Source organism: Dendrobates tinctorius, unplaced genomic scaffold (genome assembly GCF_039654945.1).
Source record: "Dendrobates tinctorius isolate UK_male_01 unplaced genomic scaffold, ASM3965494v1 ptg000165l, whole genome shotgun sequence".
Classification (NCBI taxonomy): Eukaryota; Metazoa; Chordata; class Amphibia; order Anura; family Dendrobatidae; genus Dendrobates; species Dendrobates tinctorius.
In genome coordinates, this window is record NW_027361832.1 from 7,362,861 (window position 1) to 7,389,592 (window position 26,732).

The 26,732-nt window shown below is 42.5% G+C and overlaps 1 protein-coding gene across 3 annotated transcripts in view; it reads left to right on the forward strand.

The window, feature by feature from the left end:
• Nucleotides 1–26,732, forward strand: part of RGS22 (regulator of G protein signaling 22) — a 162,502-nt gene that overhangs the window by 30,862 nt on the left and 104,908 nt on the right. For all 3 annotated transcript variants that reach the window (XM_073550453.1, XM_073550454.1, XM_073550455.1), the window contains exons 8-12: nucleotides 1,929–2,514; nucleotides 6,733–6,894; nucleotides 14,313–14,493; nucleotides 16,425–16,573; nucleotides 19,612–19,723. In XM_073550453.1, the coding sequence (XP_073406554.1) occupies nucleotides 1,929–2,514; nucleotides 6,733–6,894; nucleotides 14,313–14,493; nucleotides 16,425–16,573; nucleotides 19,612–19,723 (1,190 nt within the window). The remainder of the gene's footprint in view (nucleotides 1–1,928; nucleotides 2,515–6,732; nucleotides 6,895–14,312; nucleotides 14,494–16,424; nucleotides 16,574–19,611; nucleotides 19,724–26,732) is intronic.

The window sequence follows — 26,732 nt, forward strand, 5'->3', positions numbered from 1 at the left end:
AAAATTAAACAAAGAAATAACATTCATTTTTGCTGCAGTGCATTTCACACTTCCAGGCTGATCTACAGTCCAAATGTCACAATGCCAAGTTAATTCCGAATGTGTAAACCTGCTAAATCTGCAGGTGGTTGAATACTACTTGTAGGCACTGTATATACAGGTGCTTCTCACAAAATTAGAATATCATCTAAAAGTTAATTTATTTCAGTTCTTCAATACATAACATGAAACTCGTATATTATATTGAGTCAAATTCAAAGAAGCTTTATTGGCAGGACTAAATACACATTAGTTTTGCCAAAGCTAGTGTACAAAAGGGAATAGGGATAGGGACTGTAGGGATGTTGGGTAGGGGCTGTAGGAAAGGTGGATGGGGACAGATCCAAGATGGGGCTATAGAAGTCCATGGCATAGGGAAGGTGGATGGGGGGATGGGGCAGATCCAGGGTGGGGCTATAGAAGTCCATGGCATAGGGAAGGTGGATGGGGGGATGGGGCAGATCCAGGGTGGGGGCCATAGAAGTCCATGGCATATCATAGTTCTCTTTCTCGCAGTCTATGACATTCGCTCACATTTTGCGCTGCTATCTCCATTGCTCTCTCTTCTTCCCCCAGCAGGATATATGTTTTCTCTTCCTCCTTCATAGTGATGAAATCCGGGAAGAGATGTGAGAGTCTCCTGAAATGAGTGTCCCTCACTGCTGAGTATTTGGGGCAGTGTAGCAGGAAGTGGGTCTCATCCTCCAGGGCCTCCTGGTCACAGTGTTGGCACAGTCTTTCCTCCCTGGGCTGAGTCATTACACACACAGCGATCTATTTCTTGTGTTTATTTCTGTTAATGTTGATGATTATGGCTTACAGCCAATGAAAACCCAAAAGTCATTATCTCAGTAAATTAGAATACTTTATAACTCCAGCTTGAAAAATTATTTTAAAATCGGAAATGTTGGCCTACTGAAATGTATGTTCAGTAAATGCACTCAGTACTTGGTCGGGTCTCCTTTTGCATCAATTACTGCATCAATGCGGCGTGGCATAGAGGCGATCAGCCTGTGGCACTACTGAGGTGTTATGGACCCCAGGTTGCTTTGATAGCAGCCTTCAGCTCGACTGCATTGTTGGGTCTGATGTCTCTCATCTTCCTCTTGACAATATCCTATAGATTCTCTATGGGGTTAAGGTCAGGCGAGTTTTCTGGCCAATCAAGCACAGTGATACTGCCGGAGTATTGAACATGTACCTGCCGGAGTATTGGATGTTTACCTGCCAGAGTATTTGATTTGTACTTGCCAAAGTATTGAACATGTACCTGCCGGAGTATTGACCTGCTATATGTGCTGTACTCTCCTGCTGTGTTTACCTTTGTGTTGGAGCATGGCTGTTTTGTATTAAAATCCCTCCATGGTTTATGGAGCTAATAAACCTCACCTTGTTGGACTAAAAACGTTACCTGTGTGAACACTGCCTAACACTTACCTGAGTAAGTCCCTACAATGTGTACAATATTTTGAATTTTTTTCTTTATTTTCAGGCAGTTTCTGCAGCAGAAACTGCCTGAAAGATGTTGTGTACTCATAGCTTGAGTATTTTTCCTCTTCCTGGAGCAGTTTTGAAGAGTTATTTTATAAAGCATTTTTTTTTACAGTCTGTTCACTTGAGTTGAGAGTGCATAGATTGGAGGAGGTCAGTTTCAAAGGAAGTGATGTGCAGTTTTCAAAACCTCTTTAGGGGAAAAAAAAGCACTCAAACTCCCCATATGAACAGTCGATTTCCCATGGAAATGAATAGGAAAAGTTTTCCAAACTTTTTTTTTTTTTTTTTTTAAGTTATTGAGGAGTATTTTGTAGTGGATCTGCTCAAAAAAATCCTTAAAAAAACTCAGTATGAATATAGGCTAAGTGATTAATATTGCTTTTTCTTTTACCAAGCATCTCAGAGTATTTCTAGTCACCAGAAACCAAGTCTTTCCTACACTAATAAGAATTCACTGTCTGCCAAATCTCAGAGGGACCATAAGATAACGCAGGATACATGGGAGAAGGATGAATATTCTGTATCTATTGCATCTTCCCCAACCCCAAGCCCTATAAGACTTTATGTTGAGAAGAAACCAGAAGACACTCAAGTTCCCGTCTTTCCAACAATGGAGGACTTTGCTTTTTATTATGTCGATCAAATTATGAAGTCTGCAGTTTACAAGCTGAACGGTAACCGTATGAAGAAAAGTGTAAATGAAGTGGATATTTTTGATTTGTGTCAGGTGACAATCCAAAAACTACCTAGTACAGGGATCTCCTCTACCTCCTCTATTGAAGAAGAGTTTGATGTCGCCGAGTCAGATAGCGATGAATTGGACATTCTGGATACTTCTCATAAAACCCACGAATATTCCTATATTCATTGCTGGGAAGAATTTGAAAAGTTTAAGTTATTTATCAGGGGTACTTCAGGAGAAAAACTTTTTTTGCTATGGATGGATATTGAGAGGATGAAGTCTATTAAAAGAAAGCAGAGGTGAGTCTTATTATTGTTTATTATAATTATCTATTTTATATGGTGCAGAAATCTCATAAATCAGACAAAGCGTGAGCAAAAAGTGAAAAATACATGTTTTTCTGTAATGTCACAGACCCTGGTCAGTGGGATATGGTTCAGGTCTTGGGTCTCTGCTTGCCAGGTTTTTTCCTTACAGCGTGCATTGACAGTGCACTCTCTTGCTGACTCATCACTTCTCATTAGAGATGGTGAGGGAGTGCACTGTCAGTGTGCATTAGAAAAAATATTGCACAATGGCAAGATCCTACAGAGCATCTGTTGGAATTTACAGCCGACACATGCTCAGTAGAGCAGGGACTAGCCCAGCCCCTGAAACGGACGTCATTGATGATGCTTTGTTTCAGGGTGGGGGCAGAGGCTATGGCAGTGACTGCAGTCTCTGCCCCTGATGACGTCTCAGCATGCACTGGAGATTTTCCAACAAATTGAAATCAAGCAGGAAGTAGGTAGAAAAAAAGCAGTTAAATAGAGTAGTGAGGGAATGAAAGGGACTTTTTAATTAAAGTATATTAGAAAAGAGATTAGATTATTACATTAAATAGACAGACATTTAGGATTAAAATAAATGTTCGTTTTGGACAACCCCTTTAAGATCCCAAAAATAAGTAGTTGTATTGTCTTCCATAACACGTTCCAGGAAAAAAAAAAAAACAAGTGTGATTGCAACGCTCAATATATAGTTATGCAAATAAAGTCCATGGAGCCTCATTTAAGAGTCTCAAACACGGGACTAACCAGATCTTCCTCCTGGGAAGGAGCCAGCCAAGGAGTGGCTCCTTTCGGAAACCACCATTACCACCATATTAAGTGGCCCTTTAAGTCAATATCTACCTCTTTACGAGTTTACAGATATGACAAGGGAAATACCAAGGCCAGGTATCCATCCACAGACAGCTGTTTCGGGGTGTTGCCCCTCATCAGTGTGGAGTAAGATTCTGGCTAGGTGGGAGCAATGCCTAGTAGACCAACATCATGAAACAATCACTGACCTCAGGGAGACCAGTCAAAGAAAACACTGCGGCATCCGGCAAAGGCGCTCAATCAGTGAAATCCTAGGTGCATTGCTCCCTGGGAAATACGAATATGCAAATAAAGTCTGTGGAGGCTTTCACTACAAAATCTTCAGTATTACTCAAATTAGTTGATGCTAAAAATGAACACACCCCACATCAAAAACTACTTTAATAGTAAATAGTATTTTGCATGACCACCATGATTTTAAGGACAATGCTAAGGGTACCGTTACACATAACGATGCCCCAGCGATCCCACCAACGAGTCGACGTGGATGGGATCGCTGGGACATTGTTAGCTGATCGCTGGTGAGCTGTCACATAGACAGTGCCTCCAGCGATCAGGACCAGCGAGCACGCTGGTTACCAACGTAAACATCGGGTTTCTATGGGCCCTTAGAAACCCGATGTTTACCCTAGATACCAGCGTGCACTGCAGGCAGGGCGGAAGGTGGAGGCAGAGCGGCGCACAAACAGACTGGCGTAGATCTGCTATCTGCTACTCTGGTCTGACAGACTGGAATAGCAGATAGCAGAGCTACTCCGGTCTGTGCGCCGCTCTGCCTCCACCTCCCACCCTGCCTGCAGTGCACGCTGGTACCTAGGGTAAACATCGGGTTTTTAAGGGCCCCGCAGCCCTTTGAAACCTGATATTTACATTGGTAGCCAGCGTGCAGCGTCGCTCATCGCTGGCTCCCGCTGCCACACGCAGTGATGCGCGCTGGCTAGTGGGAGACCAGCGATGGAAAAAATGGTCCAGGACGATCCAGCACGATCAGCGATACCCGGCAGGGGGGCCGATCGCTGCTGGATGTCACACACAGCGATCTCGCTGGAGAGATCGCTGATGTGTCACAAAATCAGCGATCTCGCCAGCGAGATCGCTGTGTGTAACGGGCCCTTAAGTCTTCTAGGCCTAGAATGAACAAATTGGCGACATATTGCAACATCTATCTTTTTCCATTGTTTGAGAATGACCTCTTTTATAGCCTGAATGCTGCTGTGATTAAAAGGGCAGCTTGTCATGGCTGCTGGGCATGCAATAATGCAATTCAAATTTCATATAGGTCATGTTTACATACTTTAGCGCTACAGAATGCTACTTTATTTATGTATGGAGAATGCTACTCTTAGTTTGCACATGTTCACACTAGTTTTCTGTTTGGAAGTGACAGTCAGTCTTTTGATATTTATACATAAGCTCTCTGACTGTGCACAGCCTGTGGCAGTTTTAATTACAGCAGGATCCTAGCTACCCATATAAATGCAGGCAGCAGCTCAGGAGACGAATTGCATTAGGATAGGTTCCCAGCAAAGAAAGTCGCCTTGCCATGGCTGCTGGGCATGCAGGAATTGGCCAAATTATGTGCTAAGTATCTTTGTTTTTTCCACTGAGCAGAAAAAAAAACAAAGACAAATATTATGATTGAAAACTCTCCAGTAAATAAATAAACAGCAATAGCGCATGAAAATAATATGCGGTACTTAGTTAACATGTTCTTCGATCAAAAATGCAAATGCCATCCCACCATGTCACGGTGACCCTAATTTGGAAGTCCTAACTTTAATATTAAAAACTTTACTGTTTGTCATGTGACATATATGTGGATAAGGGCTGAGAAGGACTAGGCCCAACTAGTAGACACACAGCCATGGGAGACGACCTAATGTCCAGCTCAAGGAAAGGCGGGCCATACCTTTATATGTACATGACGCAAACAGACTGAAAAAAACCAAAGGTATGAATTGGGATATAAACCGATGTATATGCAGCATGTTTTTTAATTTATTTATTTTTGTATTAAGAAAATGAGGGTGATTCAAACTTTTTCATTATTTTTTTAATATTTTAAAACTTTGTTTTATGTTTGTTTTTTTTTTACTTTTATAGTCCCACTAGAGGACATAAACCTGCAGTCGCTGGTATTAGATACTGCAATGTTACAGTATTACAATATGTAGAGAAATTAACGATAAAGTCCGACGTACATGTATGGTGGATGTCGAGAAGGGGTTAAAGTGTTATATTGTTTGATAGTGATTGTAAAGACAATCCCCTTTGCACTCTACTGCTTATTATAATATGCAGCCATTGTTGAGATATTAAAACCTTTTGTTTACTGCTCATTCCCAGAGTGACCCATCACTGCTGTTGTCTAACTTGTAAGCACTTCTTTGCAGCAGGCCAGGACTAGGAGGTAAAAATGCACTCCAGTGATCCTGGTCAGCTTCAAAACAGTGCTTACAAGCTCCATAGTAAAGAGCTTGTAATCACCGTGCATGTTCTGTTGTCTAGCAGAGGTAGTCAATGTTCAAAGCAACAAGCTGTAAACAAAAGACAAGTGTTAATATCTTAAGAACGGATGCAAATTTTAATAAGTAAATTGCAAAATTGGTTGTATTTACAAGCACTGTCCAACATTACCCATTTGTGAAAATGCATATAACCATTTAAAGGAGCAGATAAAGAACAAAACTGAAAATGCTCATGGATCATAGCAAAGGTGTTGGAGTGCACTTTAATGTTTATAGCAGTGAGAGCAGTAATAAAATATAAGCAGGATGCAGAATATACTGGAATTAAGTTATAGATTAGGGTGCATAGTATAGTAGTAGAGAGTAGTGATATAAGATTTCAGTTTGCAAAAGCTTCTAAATTCTTTTAATAAGAGAATTGGTGTCACCAGAAGAAATAGAAATTCTTTACTCTTTTCATTGTTAGACCAGTGTATGAAATGTCATCTGAAAAAGGATTTACAACTAATTTTCATCCAGTTTCCATTCATGTGCCATCTGTGTGTCCATTTTTTAAGTCCGCGTGACAGCCGCATGTGTTCTGTTTTCATATATTTACAATAAAATGTGTTCGTAAAAATTGGATGCCACACAAATGTTCTGTGCGGGATCTGATTTTTTTTTTTTTTACGCATCTCTAGACTTGAATGGGTGAGTCTCATCCAAGACTTAGAAGAAAGTAGTGCATGCTGAGATTTTTTTTTTCCACCTGGAAAGTCAGACTGAGTGACAAATCACTCATCTGAACAGACTATTGAATGGCATGGGTCAGAGTGGTGTCCATGTGCTTTCTGATTTATACGCTTGTCTGCATAATTCCTGATACATATTGTAATAAGACATAAACAGTGTTTTTAATTCTTTCTAGTCATCTTAGCAAGATGAAAAACCTGTACATGGTGGTAACTGGTGACCAATACCTTCACGCTGAGGTCCTGGCAAGACTGAACCTTCTAGATACAAATCAGTGGCATGAAAATCATCTACAAAATGTCCAGAGTGAAATAACCAAACCTTTGCTCCTGTACTGGTAAGAAGTCTCCTCATCTTTTTTGCATCAATCAATACTCTTCAATATTGAAATTACAACACCTAGATGGAAAAGTTGTGGAATTCTGGAAATCGTAGGCTAGATAGACATGTTATTGATATGAAAATGATGAAAGAATAGGAAGAAAATGTTCAAAATGTCTCAATTTATTCAATATGGAGTATGAGCGCCATGTGCAGAAATCCCCACACTTACATGCTTTGCCCGGTCTCAGTGAGGTTATTAAAGGTTGCATTAGGAATGTTCTGTTCCACTGAATATAATTGGGAAGCAAATCATCAAGGTCCGCTGCTGGCAGCTCCTTTTTCAATTGCAACCAATGACATTCCAGATGTGTTAGATGGGAGAAAAGTCCAGTGACGCTACAGGCTGCTCACAGTGGCAGTAGCAGTGGGCGTTGTTGTATTGAAAGATGACTCCAGGTACACTTTAGAGAAATGGCTGAGCCACTGGTTTTATCATCAAATCAATATAACACCGAGTTGTTAGTGTACCTGGAATGAAATCTAGAGGGGTCCGGCTACCTTACAATATTCCATCCCACACTGTAATCCCGGAAGTTGGACTTGTGTGACATTCCCTTGTAAAGGCCTCTTCATGGTGTTGCCCATGTAGTCTCCATGTCAATCCCAGCTATCATTGCATCCAAGACAAATATGAGACTTATCACTGAACAGGATAGACTTCTATTTCAACCTCCATTGAAACTTGCTCTGCATCATGGTAGTATTTGAGAACGGTGGCATGAGGTCAATGGAGCACCTGTAGTTGGACGTCTGGCTTGTATCCCAATGTCATGCAAATAACTTCTGATGGCTTGTGTAGACACTAATGCTTTAGGGTTGTTATATTACATCCAGTTTCACTTGCAGTATAAAATTGCGCAGTCGTGAAACAATTGGTACGGTCATTTCCTCAAACTGTTCCAAGAGCCATTTGTTTACTCAATAATGACAAGCCTCAGGGCTGGATTTAAGAGGTGGGTGGCCCGGGGCCCATTTTGGAGGGAGGCACATTTTTCAAGGTGTTGCAATATGTAATGCAAAAACACAAAGTGAAACGAACGCAAGTTTAATTACAAAAATCATTTGCGCAGAGTAATTCAGGTAAAATCATTCATTTTTTTACAATCCAGGCACTTTCCTTGATTTTCGTGCTGCAAAATCACTAATGATGTCACTAAAGTCCAATTCACGCAGTATATCTGACTCGATGCTCATGATAGCCAAATTTACAAGTCGTTCCTGCTTCATTGGTGTCCTTAATCGGTTTTCAACTAATTTGAGTTTTGAGAAGGAACGCTGTTGTGAGTTCATTTTCCCCTTCACCATTGAGGTCTGATGAACTCCTTCTTCTGGTGAAGGAAGGTAGTGAGGCTGATTACCAAACACCTGGGCAGGATGATGATGACTGGGTGACGGGAATTACTGACTGGATATAAGGCAGCCGATGCCCTTCTGCCTTGCTGGTGATCTCTCTGAGGGATTCTAGGAGACCAGTCTGTTTCCTGCTCCTCAAAAGCTAAGTTTTCTGCTCTACTTTTTGCATTTGTGTTTTGGTTTTGTTTTGCATTGTTTTCCTTGATTTCTGCCTTTCCCTGCTGGGGTGAGCGGAATTCCTTTTTGCTCTGTCTTCAGAAAATACCTGAGTACTGATAGTCTTTTTGAAGCCTAGCATCTTCAGGGCTTTTTTCCCTATCAGCTGTTGGTTGTTTTGATAGGGTTTTGGCAGATTACAGACAGCAGCTTTTCTATCCTGTCCTATCTAGTTAGCTTGGGCCCCATCATTTGCTCAGCCTATCTTTCTATCTGTGTGAGTGTTTTTTCTGTTATAAATGAGTCACCGTAGGAGGCAAAAACAGAAATACTAGCTAAGTCCAGAAAACCAGAGAAGTTGGCAGCTATCGGATTGCAGACCCCTGAACCTATCAACAACTAGCAGTAGCCGTGGGGGGTTACTACGGTGCCCTAGACCCCTCGATCACAGCCGGAGAACTACATAGCCTAAAGACAGAAAGGGAAATCTAAACTGCCCCAGAGCAGACCCCAAAGCAACAGGCAGCCCCCAACATATAATGATGGTGAAGCAAGATGAAAAAACACTCACACAGATAGAAAGATAGGCTGAGCAAATGATGGGGCCCAAGCTAACTAGCTAGGACAGGATAGAAAAGCTGCTGTCTGTAATCCGCCAAAACCCTATCAAAACAAGAGCCAACAGCTGATAGGGAAAAAAGCCCTGAAGACGCTAGGCTTCAAAAAGACTATATCAGTACTCAGGTATTTTCTGAAGACAGAGCAAAAAGGAATTCCGCTCACCCCAGCAGGGAATGGCAGAAATCAAGGAAAACAATGCAAAACAAAACCAAAACACAAATGCAAAAAGTAGAGCAGAAAACTTAGCTTTTGAGGAGCAGGAAACAGACTGGTCTCCTAGAATCCCTCAGAGAGATCACCAGCAAGGCAGAAGGGCATCGGCTGCCTTATATCCAGTCAGTAATTCCCGTCACCCAGTCATCATCATCCTGCCCAGGTGTTTGGTAATCAGCCTCACTACCTTCCTTCACCAGAAGAGGGAGTTCATCAGACCTCAAAAGTGAAGGGGAGAATGAACTCACAACAGTACCTCCCCCTTGAGGAGGGGTCACCAAACCCTCATCCAAGCCACCAGGGCGATCAGGGTGAGCCCGATGAAAGGTACGCACCAATCTTTTGGCATGAATATCAGAGGTAGAGACCCAGGAATTATCCTCCTGACCATAACCCTTCCACTTAACCAAATACTGGAGTCTCCGTCTAGCCAGACGGGAATCCAGTATCTTCTCTACCTCATATTCCATGTTACCTTCAACCAATACAGGGTCCGGAGGTGCCACCCCAGGAACTACTGGTTCAACAAACCTCTTCAACAAGGACTTATGAAACACATTATGGATTTTAAATGTAACAGGAAGAGCCAAACGAAAAGAGACCGGATTAATAATCTCCAAAATCTTGTAAGGTCCAATAAATCTAGGCTTAAACTTAGGAGAAGCCACCTTCATAGCGATATTTTTTGATGATAACCAAACCATATCACCAACCTTAAACTGGGGACCAATGGTCCTATGTCGGTTGGAAAACCGCTGGGCCTTTTCCTGGGAGAGAGATAACTTATCCACCACTTAGTCCCAGATCTGGTGCATTTTCTCCACCACAGTGTCAACACCTGGGCAGGGAGAAGGCTCCACCTGCCCTGAAGAAAATCGAGGATGAAACCCAAAGTTACAAAAAAAAGGTGACATCAAAGTGGCAGAACTAGCTCTATTATTTAAAGCAAATTCGGCCAAGGGCAAAAATGAAACCCAATCGTCCTGATCAGCGGAAATAAAACATCTCAAATACGACAACAAGGTCTGGTTTGTTCTCTCCGTCTGCCCATTGGTCTGAGGGTGAAAAGCAGAGGAGAAGGACAACTGAATTCCCAGCTTGGAACAGAAAGTCCTCCAAAATCTAGACACAAACTGAACTCCTCTGTCAGATACAATGTTCTCAGGAATCCCGTGCAAGCGAACCACCTGTTGCAAAAACAATACTAGAAAATTGGCAATACTAGAAAATTTTGCTATAAATTTACGCTAAAAATTAGCAAAACCCAAAAACTTCTGGAGGGCCTTCAAAGAAGTGGGCTGAACCCAATCATAAATGGCCTGTACCTTGGCCGGGTCCATGGTACTGTTGTGAGTTCATTTTCCCCTTCACCATTGAGGTCTGATGAACTCCTTCTTCTGGTGAAGGAAGGTAGTGAGGCTGATTACCAAACACCTGGGCAGGATGATGATGACTGGGTGACGGGAATTACTGACTGAATATAAGGCAGCCGACGCCCTTTTGCCTTGCTGGTGATCTCTCTGAGGGATTCTAGGAGACCAGTCTGTTTCCTGCTCCTCAAAAGCTAAGTTTTCTGCTCTACTTTTTGCATTTGTGTTTTGGTTTTGTTTTGCATTGTTTTCCTTGATTTCTGCCATTCCCTGCTGGGGTGAGCGGAATTCCTTTTTGCTCTGTCTTCAGAAAATACCTGAGTACTGATATAGTCTTTTTGAAGCCTAGCGTCTTCAGGGCTTTTTCCCTATCAGCTGTTGGCTCTTGTTTTGATAGGGTTTTGGCGGATTACAGACAGCAGCTTTTCTATCCTGTCCTATCTAGTTAGCTTGGGCCCCATCATTTGCTCAGCCTATCTTTCTATCTGTGTTATGAATGAGTCACCGTAGGAGGCAAAAGCAGAAATACAAGCTAAGTCCAGAAAACCAGAGAAGTTGGCAACTATCAGATTGCAGACCCCTGAACCTATCAACACAACTAGCAGTAGCCGTGGGGGGTTCCTACGATGCCCTAGACCCCTCGATCACAGCCGGAGAATTACATAGGCCTAAAGAAAGAAAGGGGAAATCTAAACTGCCCCAGAGCAGACCCCAAAGCAATAGGCAGCCCCCAACATATAATGACGGTGAAGCAAGATGAAAACACTAACACAGACAGAAAGATAGACTGAGCAAAGACGGGGCCCAAAACTACCTAGATAGGAAAGGACAGGAAGGCTGCTGTCTGCAATCTGCCAAAACCCTATCAAAGACATAAGCCAACAAGCTGATATGAAAAAAGGCCCTGAAGCAGCTAGGCTTCAAAAACTAAATCAGCCCTCAGGTATTTTCAAAAGACAGAGCTAAAGGAATTCAGCACACCCCAGCAGGGAATGGCAGAAATCCAGAAAAACAAAGCAAAACAAAGTCAAAGCACCAATGCAAAAGGCCGAGCAGCAAACTTCGCTTTAGAGGAGCAGGAATTCAGACTGGTCTCCAAGGATCCCACAGAGAAATCACCCGCAGGGCAGAAGGGCGTCGGAAGCCTTATATCCAGTCAGTAACTCCACTCAGCCAGTCATCATCATCAGCCTCAGGTGTTTGATAATCAGGCTCACTACCTTTCTTTACCAGAAGAGAGAGTTCCTCGGGCCTCAGTAATGAAGGGGAAAATGAACTCACAACAATCTGTGTGAGTGTTTTTTCATCTTGCTTCACCGTCATTATATGTTGGGGGCTGCCTGTTGCTTTGGGGTCTGCTCTGGGGCAGTTTAGATTTCCCTTTCTGTCTTTAGGCTATGTAGTTCTCCGGCTGTGATCGAGGGGTCTAGGGCACCGTAGGAACCCCCCACGGCTACTGCTAGTTGTTGTTGATAGGTTCAGGGGTCTGCAATCCGATAGCTGCCAACTTCTATGGTTTTCTGGACTTAGCTAGTATTTCTGTTTTTGCCTCCTACGGTGACTCATTCATAACAGAACGCTCACCACTGCAGTTTGTTACCATCAAAATTAGATATATCCTTAGAGCTATCTCAATATTTGGGAAAGTGTTCCGCACACCCTTTTCCATGATAAGCTTGTACATGAAAAGTTCAGTGATGATATCTTTTGGCTCCTCGTCTGTGAATAAATTGGCAAATGTTACAAACTGACACAGTTCATCGATAAATGTAATATCCAAGTCATCTGAATAAGACCTGACGAGTTGCTCTGCTGTGGCCTTAAGATTGTCTGAAGACAGTTCTTTCAGATGGCTAAAAAAGCTAAATTTGCTTGATATATCTTTATATGCTTGAAGACGTTGGTCAAGAGAAGCGATAAACTGATCAATGATAGGCAAGAAAGTTTCTGTTCTGTATTTTTCAGAAGGGCTGAGTTGTATTTCTTCCGTACGGCCATAATCCAATGGATTGAGACACACGTTTCGGGGCCTGTGTTGAGTTATTGTCTGAACATACTCAGATGAACCAGACAGCTCTTCGCCTTGCTTCTCATAAATTTTGAAGGAGTCATGCTTTGATGCAACATAATTTTTTAAGCTGGTCAGTGACGCCACAGCAGTGTTTAGATCGAGTTTTGCATGTTGTAGATTTTTACTAGTAGCATTTGTTGGTCTGTATATCTATGAGAGGCTTTTGCTGGGCTGTATATGTATGAGAGGCTTTTGCTGGGCTGTATATGTATGAGAGGCTTCTGCTGGGCTGTGTGTATGTATGTATATACAGTATATATATATATATATATGAGGGGCTGCTGCTGGGCTGTATATATACTGTATATGAGAGGCTGTTTGCCTGGCTGTATATATCAGAGGCTGTTGCTGTGCTGGCTTTATATAGAATAGAGGTTGAGGGGCTGTATAAAGTGTATAACACAACACTATACTGTAAACAGCTCCACACTATATACATACAGTATACGCAGACATACTGTAATGCAGGATATAGTGTGGACCTGTATATACAGTATGGTACTGTGTAGGACAGGAGCTGCAAGAAAGATACACAGACAGACACACACACACAGACACACACATAGACAGAGATCATACTCACCCACCGCGACACTGTGAAGACTGAACCACTTCTCTCTGGACCTTCAGTGACTGAAGATCCAGAGTGAAGTCCTGCCGCGCTCCGTGGTGGAGAATCCTCTTCTTGCGCCGACATAGCGGCTCCGCCTCCTTCCTCAAAGGTAGCTGAACTGAACAAACTCTCATCTGGTCTAATCCGAGGGAGCGATATAGCTGAATAGTAGAGCGGCGCCCCTAGAAGCTTCTGTTGGGATCGGAGAAGGCTGCCGCATGCCATAAGTTAAGCATTAGGTACAGGTACTAAGGAAGTCTGGCTAGCCAGGTCAGTGGATGCTGACGCAGGTGCCATGACTCTGCTCTGTGCCAGCCACTGAGATGTAGGACCGTAGCCAGGTCCCTACATTTTCAATAGTTTCTCTTTTGTTAAATGTTCCTTATCATTAGAAACGGTTCACAGCAAAGAGAGACGTGTATTTTACATGTTTTGAGATATTGATCCCTATATTCGTGGGAAGCCCCCACTTGGTGGGTGGCCCAGGGCCCGGGCCCCTTGGGCCCTCCCTTAATCCGGGCCTGACAAGCTTCATGTTGCTAGTGCAATCATAAGCAGCCTGTATGGCCTACATTAGCTACCATGACCTGCAGCATCCCCGGACTTGTTTCCCATCGAGCACATATAGAATGTAATTGGTCGGTAATTAGAAAGGGAGCTGCTAGAAGCGGATCTTGATGATTTGCTGCCCAAGTGCAGTAAAATCTTCAGACAACCATTAATAATCTCATTGACAGCGGACAAGGCATCTAAGGGCAGGGAATTCTGCACATGGCGCTCATACTCGATGCTTGAGCTGTTTTGAATATTTTGTTTAAAATTTTTCAGGAATTACATATCATTATCATTTCGATCCATCCTGTGATTTCCATAATCCCCTGACTTTTCCTTTTAGGTGTTGCAGTTTCAATGTTTAGGAGCATATGTTATAAAGGTTTGCTTCATTCACTTAAACATCTCAATTTATTTTTAAGGGGTCCACGATTTTGTTTGTCCAGTTCTGTACTGGCTAACAAAGTTGGTACTGAACTCAAATTACGTTGTGACCGCCAGCTGAGGCCAAAGAGAGATGCTGACCCTTTTGCACAGATGATTACCCTACTACCTCTCAGACCCAAGTCTTGTATGCCAAGAATTACCACCTCAAATTCTCCGGTAGGTGAACGGAAATTTGGTATCATATTAGCTGATGAGACACAAAATATCTCAATATCACAAAATCATCCACTCACAACACACACCCTTATGTATGTCTATGAGGCTGTAAGTTTGGGTCGAGAGACCCGCTGTCAGTCTGGGCATTGTGGTCCATGTACAGACTGCGAATTACACTTGTACGAACCCGGCCTTACTAATCTTTTCACAATTTTCCACGCCGCTATCACAACAGACAAACAAAATATACTGTGCTTTCAAAAATACTAAAAAGATATACAAAGACTAAAAAGATAAAATCAAGAGACCTCTTACTAATCAGATGGATCAGCGATCCTGCGGAGGAGAAACGCTGAGATTTGGACATATCTACAATCCTGGGTCTGACCTCTGATGTAGTTTCATGAACAATTTTGAAGGGTCTAAACCTGACCCCTCAACCATCCTCCTGGTCACACAAATGGAGGATGACTCATTATATAAAAGAAAAGAAGATTGCAGGATAAAATCCTAATTTATCCTATTTTCCTATGAGACCCTAGTTACAGAATTATCTAACCACCATGTTTCCAAGCATACGTTTACCATCCTAGATACACCATTATGACACGTCCATAATTGGGGTGAATATTACATTTCTAGGGCTTCCCAAGACCAATAATCTCTGCACTTGAAACCAGAAAAACAATTTTGTTCCATGATCACAGATATATCCGTGGATTGTTTTGAACATGGATTGTTAGAGTTGGCATTGAAATATTACATTTTCATTGTCCCATACACTGATAAACATGGTGACGGCTGGAGATGACCAATCTAAGTAAAGCCCCCATTACACACTGCGATATCGCTAGCAATATCGCTGTAAAGTCACCGATTTTGTGATGTAGCAGCGATATTGCTAGCGATATCGCTACATGTGATACTTACCTCCGACCGGCTCCCCCGCTGATTATCGCTGGTCGCGCGAGAAGGTCCTGGATCATTTCTCGTCGTCAGCTTCCTGCGGCGCTTCCTTCTGTGACGACGAGCGACGCGTGGACGCAGGCGGGAGGACGTCAGGATCGCCGCGTCTGACAGGTAAGTAGTGACCCCCGACCCCTGCGATGTCGCTGGTGATATCTGCCTGTGTGGCAGCTCACTAGCGACCACAAAGCGATGCACCAGCGATCCATATCGTTGTCGGGATCGCTGGTGCATCACTATGTGTAACGGTACCCTGAGGGGCAGTTATCTTTACCTGCTCGTTAGCATCTTTGTTAACGAGGAAGCACACAGACTGTTGACTTCAGACTAAAGTAGTTATCTCCATATTGATGATTATGCTTACAGTTGTGCAGTGACATTTAATTTAGATTTTTATCTACATAACACATAACAATCACTATGAATTTTACCAATATACTATTAACCAAAATTAACTGGTGTAATGTATTAAATAGAGGCGGTGCGGCTTCCGTAGCTTTCACAGTTTTTATAAGTTTCCCTTGCTCTGCTCCTGCACCAAATGCCTCTGTCAAACACTGCCACTTCAGTGTGTGTGTGTGTGTGTGTGTGTGTGTGTGTGTGTGTGTGTGTGTGTGTGTGTGTGTATGTATGTATGTATGTATGTGTATATATATATATATATATATATATATATACACTTATACTTACGCAATACTTATTCATACGCACCCACATCATGCTCGCCATGTGTTTTTTCTGCTAGCTACTTCGCAGAGACTGAAGTGGCAGTGTCTGACAGACGCTTGCAACAGGAGTAGAGCCAAGTAAGTTTATGACAATGGTCAAAGTTAAGGAAGCATCGCCTCCATTATCAAAATATGTGTCTGTCGAGGCACTATGCTGTACAAACAGCTGGAAACCGCACGTTTGCTACTAAACTTTCATGCACCACTTTGTAATATGCTAATAGTAGATTTTTACAGGTGCCCAAGAAGATTGAAGCATATCCTAAAGTGATTAAAAGTGCTACTTCACCTCGAATGTCTGGTCGACTGATATCTGCAAATATATTGCCGCCGAAGAGACAAATAAGGAGCCATCCTGGCAGTGCCACGCAGGCTAATAAACAGAGGTGAATTACTCTCCTTCATCTGACAACATGGTGACTAGCTCTGGGAGTCACTGGCTATTCAGCAGCTTCATCCTTGGGAGCACAGAAATAAATGCAACACTCCTCAGATTACTGAAATCTATATACTGTGTTCTTTGACTTTCCAGCTATAATGACAACAAATCCACTAATTTCTTCCAAAAAGCAGTGATCACATCTAACTGTTCACATACAAGGTCTATGATGTATCTACACTGTGGTACCTCCTTGCAACTATTCCTCACCGTACAGATTTACCCTTATACCTGTTCCGTATTGTCCATAAAAGTAGTATCTGCGATGCAGAGTGGACCTGAACATAGTTCTGGACGGCTTTATACACCTTTATACACCTACAACATGAAATTGATTTAGAAAAGCTAATCTATCAGAGTAGATGTATGTCATTCTGGGACAACATCTGTTTCACAATCTGCTACGAGCGCATCTAACAGTGGCCCCATGTGTTGCCAGTCTTCACCTTCCCACTCTCCTGGTCTCTTGTTGCTGTCATTTGGCCATTAGCAGTCTCTTTTTGGCGAAAACCTAGAGTACTGCCAAAGTCTGTCTTTCCCAACCAGTGCTCACTTGACCCAGGATACTTTTACTACCCTCCCCCATCACTGTTTACTTGTTCCTAAAGGCCCCGTCACACTAAGCGACTTACCAGCGATCCCGACACCGATGTCAAGGTGTCAGGATCGCTAGTAAGTCGCTATGTGATCGCTGGTGAGCTGTCACACAGACAGCTTCACCAGCGATCAGCACAGCAATGCCGAGCGCCCGGCATCGCTTGCCATCGCTGTAAAAAATAGAATCAAAATAAAAAATATATTATTCTCACCTTCCGACGTCCCGTTCAGCCATCCTGCCTCTCTCCACGCTCCGGTCCCAGTGATCCTTTGCACGAATGACCGCGAGATGTCACTGTCTCGAGGGATAACAAAGTCTCGCGGTCATTCGTGCAAAGGATCACTGGCACCGGAGCGTGGAGAGAGGCAGGATGGCTGAACGGGACGTCGGAAGGTGAGAATAACTCTTATTTTTTATTTTTTTTATTATTGTTTACACCTGATCGCTGGTCTCCCGCCTGTCACACACAGCGATGCGTGCTGGCCAGCGGGAGACCAGCGACCAAAGAAATGTCCAGAGGTTTCTTCCAGCGATCAGCGATACCGGCAGGGGGGCCGCTCGCTGATCGCTGTCACACATAGCGATCTCGCTGGTGAGATCGCTGTTACGTCACTAAAGTTGTGACTCAGCAGCGATCTCGCTACCGAGATCGCTTAGTGAGACGGGGCCTTAAGTGTTCTTCTAATTTTTCTTTTCTTTACTAACTCAGCTTTTACTTACTTGTCTCTTGATTTTTGTCAACCGCCTGCCCTGACCTCCTTCTAGTCCTCTAGTCCTTCTTCCCCTGACTGGTGTCCACTGGTTGGGACCCGGACCTTGTCTGCCCTTATTCACACAGACGTCAACTTTGACACATGATAAGGTTATTAATATTAGACAGTGTAGGACCGCCCCGACCACAGAGTCACCTTGTCGATGGTGGGACGGCTTTTATGCTATGCTTGATCAAATACAGTATTACTAAGAACTCTGTATGATTTAAATACACTTTTGCTTTTTACTTATTTAATTATAGCAGGGTTTTTTTCATGTTACAAAAAAAGAGAGAAGCCAGCGCTGCTTGTGGTTAGAACGCATAACATGAGGTGCATATGCACATATTAACATCTAACTGTATTCAAAATGAGACATTTGGCAAAATATTGATCAATACACACACACACGGCAGCCCCGCCCTGCCCCAAGCTTTATTTAATTGTGCACCTGTGTCCGGGCCAATATCGCCCTTCATCTATGTTTCCTGGTCGGGCAATGTGTGGAGGTCAATCCTGATATGTCTGTGTTCAGACCTGGTTGGCCTTCATCTGTACTTGCTTCATCTGGCTTCATGGGAGCGATCCAGCAATGTTCAGGTACAGATTGCACTTGATGTGGTCATGCTCTTAGGAGGCCGTAATGGTACAGTATATATTATAAATGTAGAGTAGGACCCCCCACATGAGATTGCCTTGGCGCGGCGGGGTGGCTCAATTGAATTGATCAATTTTTTTGCCAAATATCTCATTTTTGAATACAGCTGGATATTATGTGCATATGCACTTCAATTTATGCGTTCTAACATTAAGCAGTTCTGGCTTCCTCCCCTATTTTCTTTTTTTCATGTTGTCTTTTGTAGGTTTTGTATGCTTTACGGCCATGTGAACATGCATTTATATGCTGCATGTGTACCAACTCAAACCAAGCTCAATTTTTGTGTTTTTTTTAAGTAGGCTTTGTATCAGCCGGGAAATTAGGACTATCTCACTGTTTGTCATTAAGTTGGGGGCCACAAATCAGACTATCTACCTCCTAATGAATTTAGTGCATGTTTTGGGTCACCTGTGCACCTTAGTGAGAAAACATACTCCAGTCATGGCCTTATAGTGAATTTCTCAGGCAACACTATGTCCCACCACTCCAGCTAAAGTCCACCAACTTTGCATGAAAATAACAGAACTGTGTGAAAGAGAGAAGTAAATAAATTCTCAGGACCCTGGGCCAGTGACCACGTCAGTATTGTGCATGCTGGACAGGAGTCCTGTGGACCTCCTCCTATTTGCCGGCATCCACAACTCCTCTTTTGACTAGACGGCCTGTGTGCATCACACCTCAACAATACATCACACCAGGCCAGCAAATCAAAAGAGGAACTCGGGATTCTAGGAGATGGTTCACAGGGCTCCAGTCCGACGCCTACAGAATACTGACTTGGCAGCTGGTCCGGGGACCTGAGAATCCATTCAATATTCTCTTCTGGACTACAAATGCACACAAAAGTGTTCAACTTTTATCTCATAGTTTCCTTGTATAAAGTGAATTATTAATTTCAGCTTAAGACTAAAAACACTGTCTCATGTTAAGTATGTGACACATTATCTTATAGACATACTCATGTATTTTTTTATTAGGACACAAATAATACCCATGAGCCCCAGACCGGAAACTGAATGGACAAGGGTTGACATGAAGAAAGACAGACCAAAGTCTCATTGTACTGATGTGGAAGAAGATGCTGTATCAGTGAGTACACAATTAAGAACATGTATGGTTTTTGTCTGCTTAACAAATTGGTAACACAAAGACACACAATTTGTAATTAGGTAATTTTATTTCATTAAACGCTTGGTATTACATTTGGTGTTACAAGTATATTTTACATATTTGTGGTATATGAAAGTTTTTGTGCAGGGAGGAAAAATACGGTAATTGTCAGTTTCATACAATTTACCTTTCAAGAATATGTTCGCACATTGTGTTTTTGTTCTATTTAATTCCCTTCAAAGAGTTTTTTCAGATCTGCAGCATGTCAATTCTTTCAGCGTTTTTACAGCATTTTTAACCTATTTTTTGGGAAAAAACGCAAGTAAAAACGCACTCAGAAATGCTCAGTATTTTTCCTGCCAACACTGCTTTTTGCTGCAGAAAAATCTGCTGCAAATACTAAACGTCTGTCTATAAATGTGCAGGACAATCATTAAGTGGACACAATCCTTCTCTTCATGCAAATATAAGAACAAGTTTATGAATATCTTTATATGTACCGGTATATATTTTTTTTTAATGAATCTGCCTACATTACTGTGTTTTGAAAAAAAAATGTACTAAACAATGCCTTAAGAGGGAAGCTGTCACCTCAATAAAACGCTATTTACCTGTAAATATTGGGTTAGTATACACATAAATAGAATTTACATTCTCTTGGGCTGGTTTACTAAAAGCGAGGCTACAGCGCAGAGATGAAATTATATTCTCCCTGCAGCTGCTGCCTTCGAGACATCGAGCCGGTGCAGGGAACGGTTACAGTCACCGGTCACTATACTGTGTGAGTGCTTGTGTCAATCACTGTGTCGGGGAGTGTTGACAGCGCACTCATTGTGTAGTGAGCGGTGACTTTTTAACAGTTTTCACCTTGTAAAATTTTAACTGATGGAAAAAATCACATTGCTGTGCACATGTCCGTCTTTTGTTATACTTTCTACTTTTGAATAGGAAGATCACTTTTTTCTTTTTTTTTGGGGACGGGGTCGTGGTTTTGTCAGAGCCCTAACTTTTCTATCTTTTTGAGATCAGAGCTGTATGAGGGCTTGTTTCTTTGATTTATTTCTCCCTGCGCTGTAGATATATTTTTTAATCACTTTTCCTTCATTTTCTTTTTTTTTTTTTTTTTTTTAGGAAAGATTAAGAGCAAAGCAGTTCTAGCATGATTTTTTTTTTTTTTTTTTTTCATTTTACGGTACTCATCGTGCACAATAATCGAAAAGATTGTTATATAGTATGGTCATTACGAATGCCGCAATATGAAATATGTGTTATTTCTATGGATTCAGGATTTTTTTTATCTATAGTTTCCTAACCATTTTTTTTATTATAAAAACTGGAAGTTGAGTTTTTAAATGTTTTATTCTTTAAACTTAAAACATTTTTATAGCACTTATTGGTCCCAAAAGGGTACTGGAATATGTGATCCTTTGACCCTGTATTGACAGTGTATTATGTAACCTGTCAGTGTGTGACTGAAGGGTAGCCTATCAGACCCCATCCCAGAAGAATCTGATAGACTGAGGCTAATGGTTGGCACAGCAGCGGCCAATGTTAGTCCTGCTTGTTAGAAACCATCAACAACTCATAATCGCACTACGGAGGTATCGATCGGCTGACAAATGAAGAGATCTCACTTTGTTCAATTCCTGACTTGCTGCTGTCACTACTGTCAGCATCATCTGATGGGTTAAAGTGGTGGGATTGGTGCTAGGTCCGGTCCCAGCACATGCAGTAGGAGCTCAACTGCGCATAACAGCGAGCTCCTGCTGCGAATGGCAGACCCGCGACTCCTCAACCTGACAGCTGTCGTCATATTGTTGGAAATCACTTGCAATCTTGATGTACAGTTACATCCTTTTGCGTGAAGGGGTTAATATAAATTGGGATACTGTCCAAAACACCAAGAAAAACATTGTGTTCACCTCTGGGTTGGAGTCTTTGTCACAAATGCCATCATATTTACGAGATAAATAGCACAACGTGCTGCAATATTTTTGTTATTTTTATCGTTAAATTATGGAAACCATGACAGAAACTGATCTTTCAAGAATAAATAATAATTTCTATCTGACTTTTACACCACGGGATGACCCAGGCCATACGGAAAATACAGCCTTAAAATAGTGTAAAGAAAATAGGGAAGATCTAAAGACAAGAGTAAACCGAATCTTCTAAACTTTTGGTATTGATTGAGCATTCTTGGAATATGAGGCTTTTCGTTCCATCAGCAATTAGTAATTGTAAGAGGATTGTGTGTAAATAGTTGGAAGCTTATACAGCTTGTTATAAATCCCAAATGCTTAAAGATGGATTATGGGGATCTCGGGAAGCGATGACTGCCTTCTTGAGATTGTAAGAACATTGCCAGGGTGGGAGTTCCAGACCAGGTTCCATACGTTACTAGCATAGGCTGCTCCTCTGGTCTCGTGCCACGGACGTGTCCCCCTGACAACTGTGCTGAGACTCTTTTCAATACAAACATTAGTATTAAACTCATGACCTCATAGGATTAGTTGAATGTAGTACAAATAAACTCTTTGCCAGTACAAATAATCCATTCCCCAAGTAAAATCTGATTCCATCAGTTTCTTAATCTGGATTTAGGTCTTCCAAGAAAAAAAAAATAAAATTTACATTGCAAATTTTTGTGCTAAGTATTTTCACCCAGAAGTGTATGTACGTCAGAGGGGTTAAGATTGTTTGCAGGTTTGCTCTTGACTTTTAATATCTTCTGAGTGACTTCATTTTGATGAAAATTAGAGTACACCCTAGGGAAAAAAACTCTGAGCAGTGGAGGTATCACATCACAAGTGTTTTGCATCCATTAGAGCTAAGCAGGACTAGTTTGTAACCCTACTGATAGAGAACAACTTGTGAAAATCAGGGGTTATGGGCATATGTTATCCTCGATTCAGATAATGCCTGAAAAGTAACCAGAAAAGAAATACTGTATATCTTTGTACCGTGTTAGCCAGTAGATAGAAGAATATTTAGAATTGAGAGTCCTCAGTGGTTGATACCTTTTAATGGCTAACTAAAAAGATGGTAACAAATTGCAAGCTTTCGAGATTATGCAGGTCTCTTCATCAGGCTAGACTAATACAACATCTGAAGAATCACATATTTATACACAAGACACCACAGAAATAACACAATAGATAAGACAAGTGATGTGAATCAGAATTGTCATTATGGGAGAGGGTTCAACATAAATATTGGAGCAGTTCATAGATAAGGAGCCTGAAAGTTTTATTGCCCTCTGATGGGGTCTAGTTCTGTGTTGTGATGACCCCAGAAGGTCTGAAGAGCAAATTCTTTAATTGATGTAAAAAGACATAAATCCATGCGACACATTCATTCCTGCACTGAATGTGTCAAAAGTTTTCATAAATTTGTACTCCGAAATTCTTCTCTCTCTCTGAGACTTGAAGTTACCTTTTAATATAAGTAATTTAATGTCCATTATGTTATGACCAGGGATACAAAAATGTTTTGCCACAGGTAGATCCATTATTTTTTCTCTTATTATGTGATGATGAGAATTCATCCTTGTTCTCAGTTTTTGCCCTGTCTCCCCCACATACAGACCCCCAGTTGGACATTTAGTACAAATAATTAAGTACACCACATTAGATGTGATGCAGCTGAAAGTACCTGGGATCTTGTAGTCCTGATGTGAGTTGGGGATCTTTATCTTGTCCGTGGTCATTATAAATGGACAGGTTTTACATTTTTTCTGGTTGCAAGGAAAGGTTCCTGCAGCTGTTGGAGAGGACAGGGACAGGGAGCTTCTGACAATTATGCTTCTTAAATTTGGGGTCTGCCTAAAACACAGTAGTGGGGGGTCTGGAAATATGGATTGCAATCTGGCATCTTTTTGCAGTAAAGGTTGTAATTTCCGTGCAGCTCCCCTTAGCACCTCCAGATTTGGCTTGTAGGTGACCTCTAGAGGCACCCGGTTATTTTCATCTTTAGTTTTGTAATGTAGCAGGTGATTCCTTGATATTCTGGTGGCTCTTGTAATTTGGTTTTCAATTGTTTTTGGATGGTAGCCCTGATTCAAAAAGGTCTTTCTGGATTTATGTCTTTTTACATCAATTAAGGAATTTGCTCTTCAGACCTTCTGGGGTCATCACAACACAGAACTAGAGCCTATCAGAGGGCAATAAAACTTTCATGCTCCTTATCTATGAACTGCTCCAATATTTATGTTGAACCCTCTCCCATAATGACAATTCTGATTCACATCACTTGTCTTATCTATTGCGTTATTTCTGTGCTGTCTTGTGTATAAATATGTGATTCTTCAGATGTTGTATTAGTCTAGCCTGATAAGATAAGATAATCCTTTAATCGTCCCACCATGGGAAAATTCAGAGCATTACAGCAGCAAGGCAGGAACAAGTACAGATACAGATGCATAAAGGCATTACATTGACAGTAGGTAGGTACATATACGGAAAAAAAAAAAAGATATAACCGGACTATCACAACTTTGGATCTATCAGTTCACTGTTTGGGACGTTCTCCATTTTGGACAGTGCTGGTTATACAGCCTAACTGCAGCAGGAAGGTAGGACTTTCGATAGCGCTCCCTCTCACATTTAGGATGAAGTAGCCGGTCACTGACAGTACTGCACATCTTTGTCACGGTCTCATGCATGGGATGGGAATCATTCTGCACCATGTAGCTCACCTTGGCCAGTATCCTCCTGTCGCCTACTTGCTGAACTGGATCAAGGGGGCATCCCAGGACAGAGCTGGCCCTTCTAATCAGTTTGTCCAGCCTATTCCTGTCCCTGGTTGATATGCCACTACCCCAGCACACCACACCAAAGAAGATGACTGATGCCACAACAGAGTTGAAGAAGGATGCAAGGAGTGCCCCCCTAACTCCGAAGGCTCTCAGCCTTCTGAGCAGATAAAGCCTACTGTGGCCCTTCCTGTACACTGCATCCAAGTGATGGGCCCAGTCAAGCTTATTATTGAGGATCACACCAAGGTACTTATAGGTGTCGACTATCTCAATGTCATTTCCCTGAATGTTCACCACTACTGGTGGATTTTTTCCCTTGCGAAAGTCCACCACCAATTCCTTGGTCTTCCCGGAATTAATCCTAAGGTGGTTCCTCTGACACCACTCCACAAAAGCTTGGTTAGTATCTCTGTACTCTCTTTCATCTCCTCCTGTGATGAGGCCTACTATTGCAGAGTCATCAGAATACTTCTGCAAGTAGCAGCTAGATGAGTTGCACTTAAAATCCGCAGTGTACAGTGTGAAGAGAAAAGGGGCAAGAACTGTACCTTGAGGTGCCCCTGTATTGCAGATCACCGTGTCTGACACACTGTCCCGAACCTTTACAAACTGAGGTCGGTTCGTGAGGTAGTTAAGGATCCAGGTGGAGAGTTGGAGGTCCACGCCAACAAGGCCCAGCTTGTCTCTCAGTAGACCTGGCTGTATGGTATTAAAAGCACTAGAGAAATCGAAGAACATTATTCTCACAGTGTTCCCAGGTTTCTCCAGGTGAGAGAGAGTCCTTTCTAGAAGGTGGATAATGGCATCATCCACACCAATGCCCGGCCTGTAGGCAAACTGGAGAAGGTCCATATCCGAGCTCACTAGAGGACGGAGACGTGTGAGAACCAATCTCTCTAGTACCTTCATCAGGTGTGATGTCAATGCTACAGGTCTATAGTCATTAAGGTCGTTCGGATAAGGTTTCTTCGGAACTGGTACCACACACGATAATTTCCACAGTTGTGATACTATACCTATTCTCAGGCTCATATTGAACAGATATGTAATGATCTCACTCAGTTGGTGCCCGCAGGTTCTGATTAGTCTTGCACTGATGCCGTCAGGACCTGCAGCCTTCAAAACTTTGATCTTATCCAGTTCTTTTGCAACCTGGGTACTTGTGAAGAACAGAACCTGGCTCAGTTGACAAGTTGCAGCAGGGGGTGAGGTTATTGTAGCAGAGAGGTGTGAATGGTATGCAGGGGCAGGAGCAGCCAGTGTGTGATTAAATCTATTAAAGAATAGATTAAGTTCATTAAGCCCCTCTTTATCTACAACCATCCTGGAGACAGTCTGTTTATGCCCAGATATAGACTTTAGACCCTCCCAGACTTCATGAATCCTTTTCTGTGACAATTTCAGTTCAATCTTTCTCTTATAATTAGCCTTTCCCTGCCTGATTAGATTCTTCAGATCTTTCTGCACCTCTCTCAGCCTGCCCTTGTCACCTGATCTGAAGGCCAACTTCTTCTCTTTGAGAAGAGCCTTTAAGCCCCCGTTACACACTGCGATATCGCTAGCAATATCACTGTAAAGTCACCGATTTTGTGGCGTTGCAGCGATATTGCTAGCGATATCGCTGCATGTGATACTTACCTCCGACCGGCTTCCCCGCTGATTATCGCTGGTCGCACGAGAAGCTCCTGGATCATTCCTCGTTTGTCACTTCCTGCGGCGCTTCCTGCTGTGACGACGAGCGACGCGTGGACGCGGGCGGGAGGACGTCAGGATCGCCGCGTCTGACAGGTAAGTAGCGACCCCCGACCCCTGCGATGTCACTGGTGAGATCTGCCTGTGTGGCAGCTCACTAGCGACCACCTAGCGATGCACCAGCGATCCTGACCGCGTCATATCGCTGGTCGGGATCCCTGGTGAGTCGCTAGGTGTAACGGTACCCTTATTCCGGGGCTGATCCATGGTTTATTGTTAGAAAAGCACCTCACTACTTTTGTGGGTACCGTGTTGTCTACACAGAAATTAATGTAGTCCGTTATACAGTGTGTGAGACCATCCATGTCATCACCATAGGAGTCTTGCAGCACATCCCAAGTGGTTGTTTCAAAGCAGTCTCTCAGAGCATCATCACTCTCCTCAGTCCATATCCTCACTGTGCGAGTGACAGCAGGTTCTCTCTGTACAAGTGGCTTGTACACGGGTTGGAGGTGCACTAGGTTGTGACCTGATCTTCCA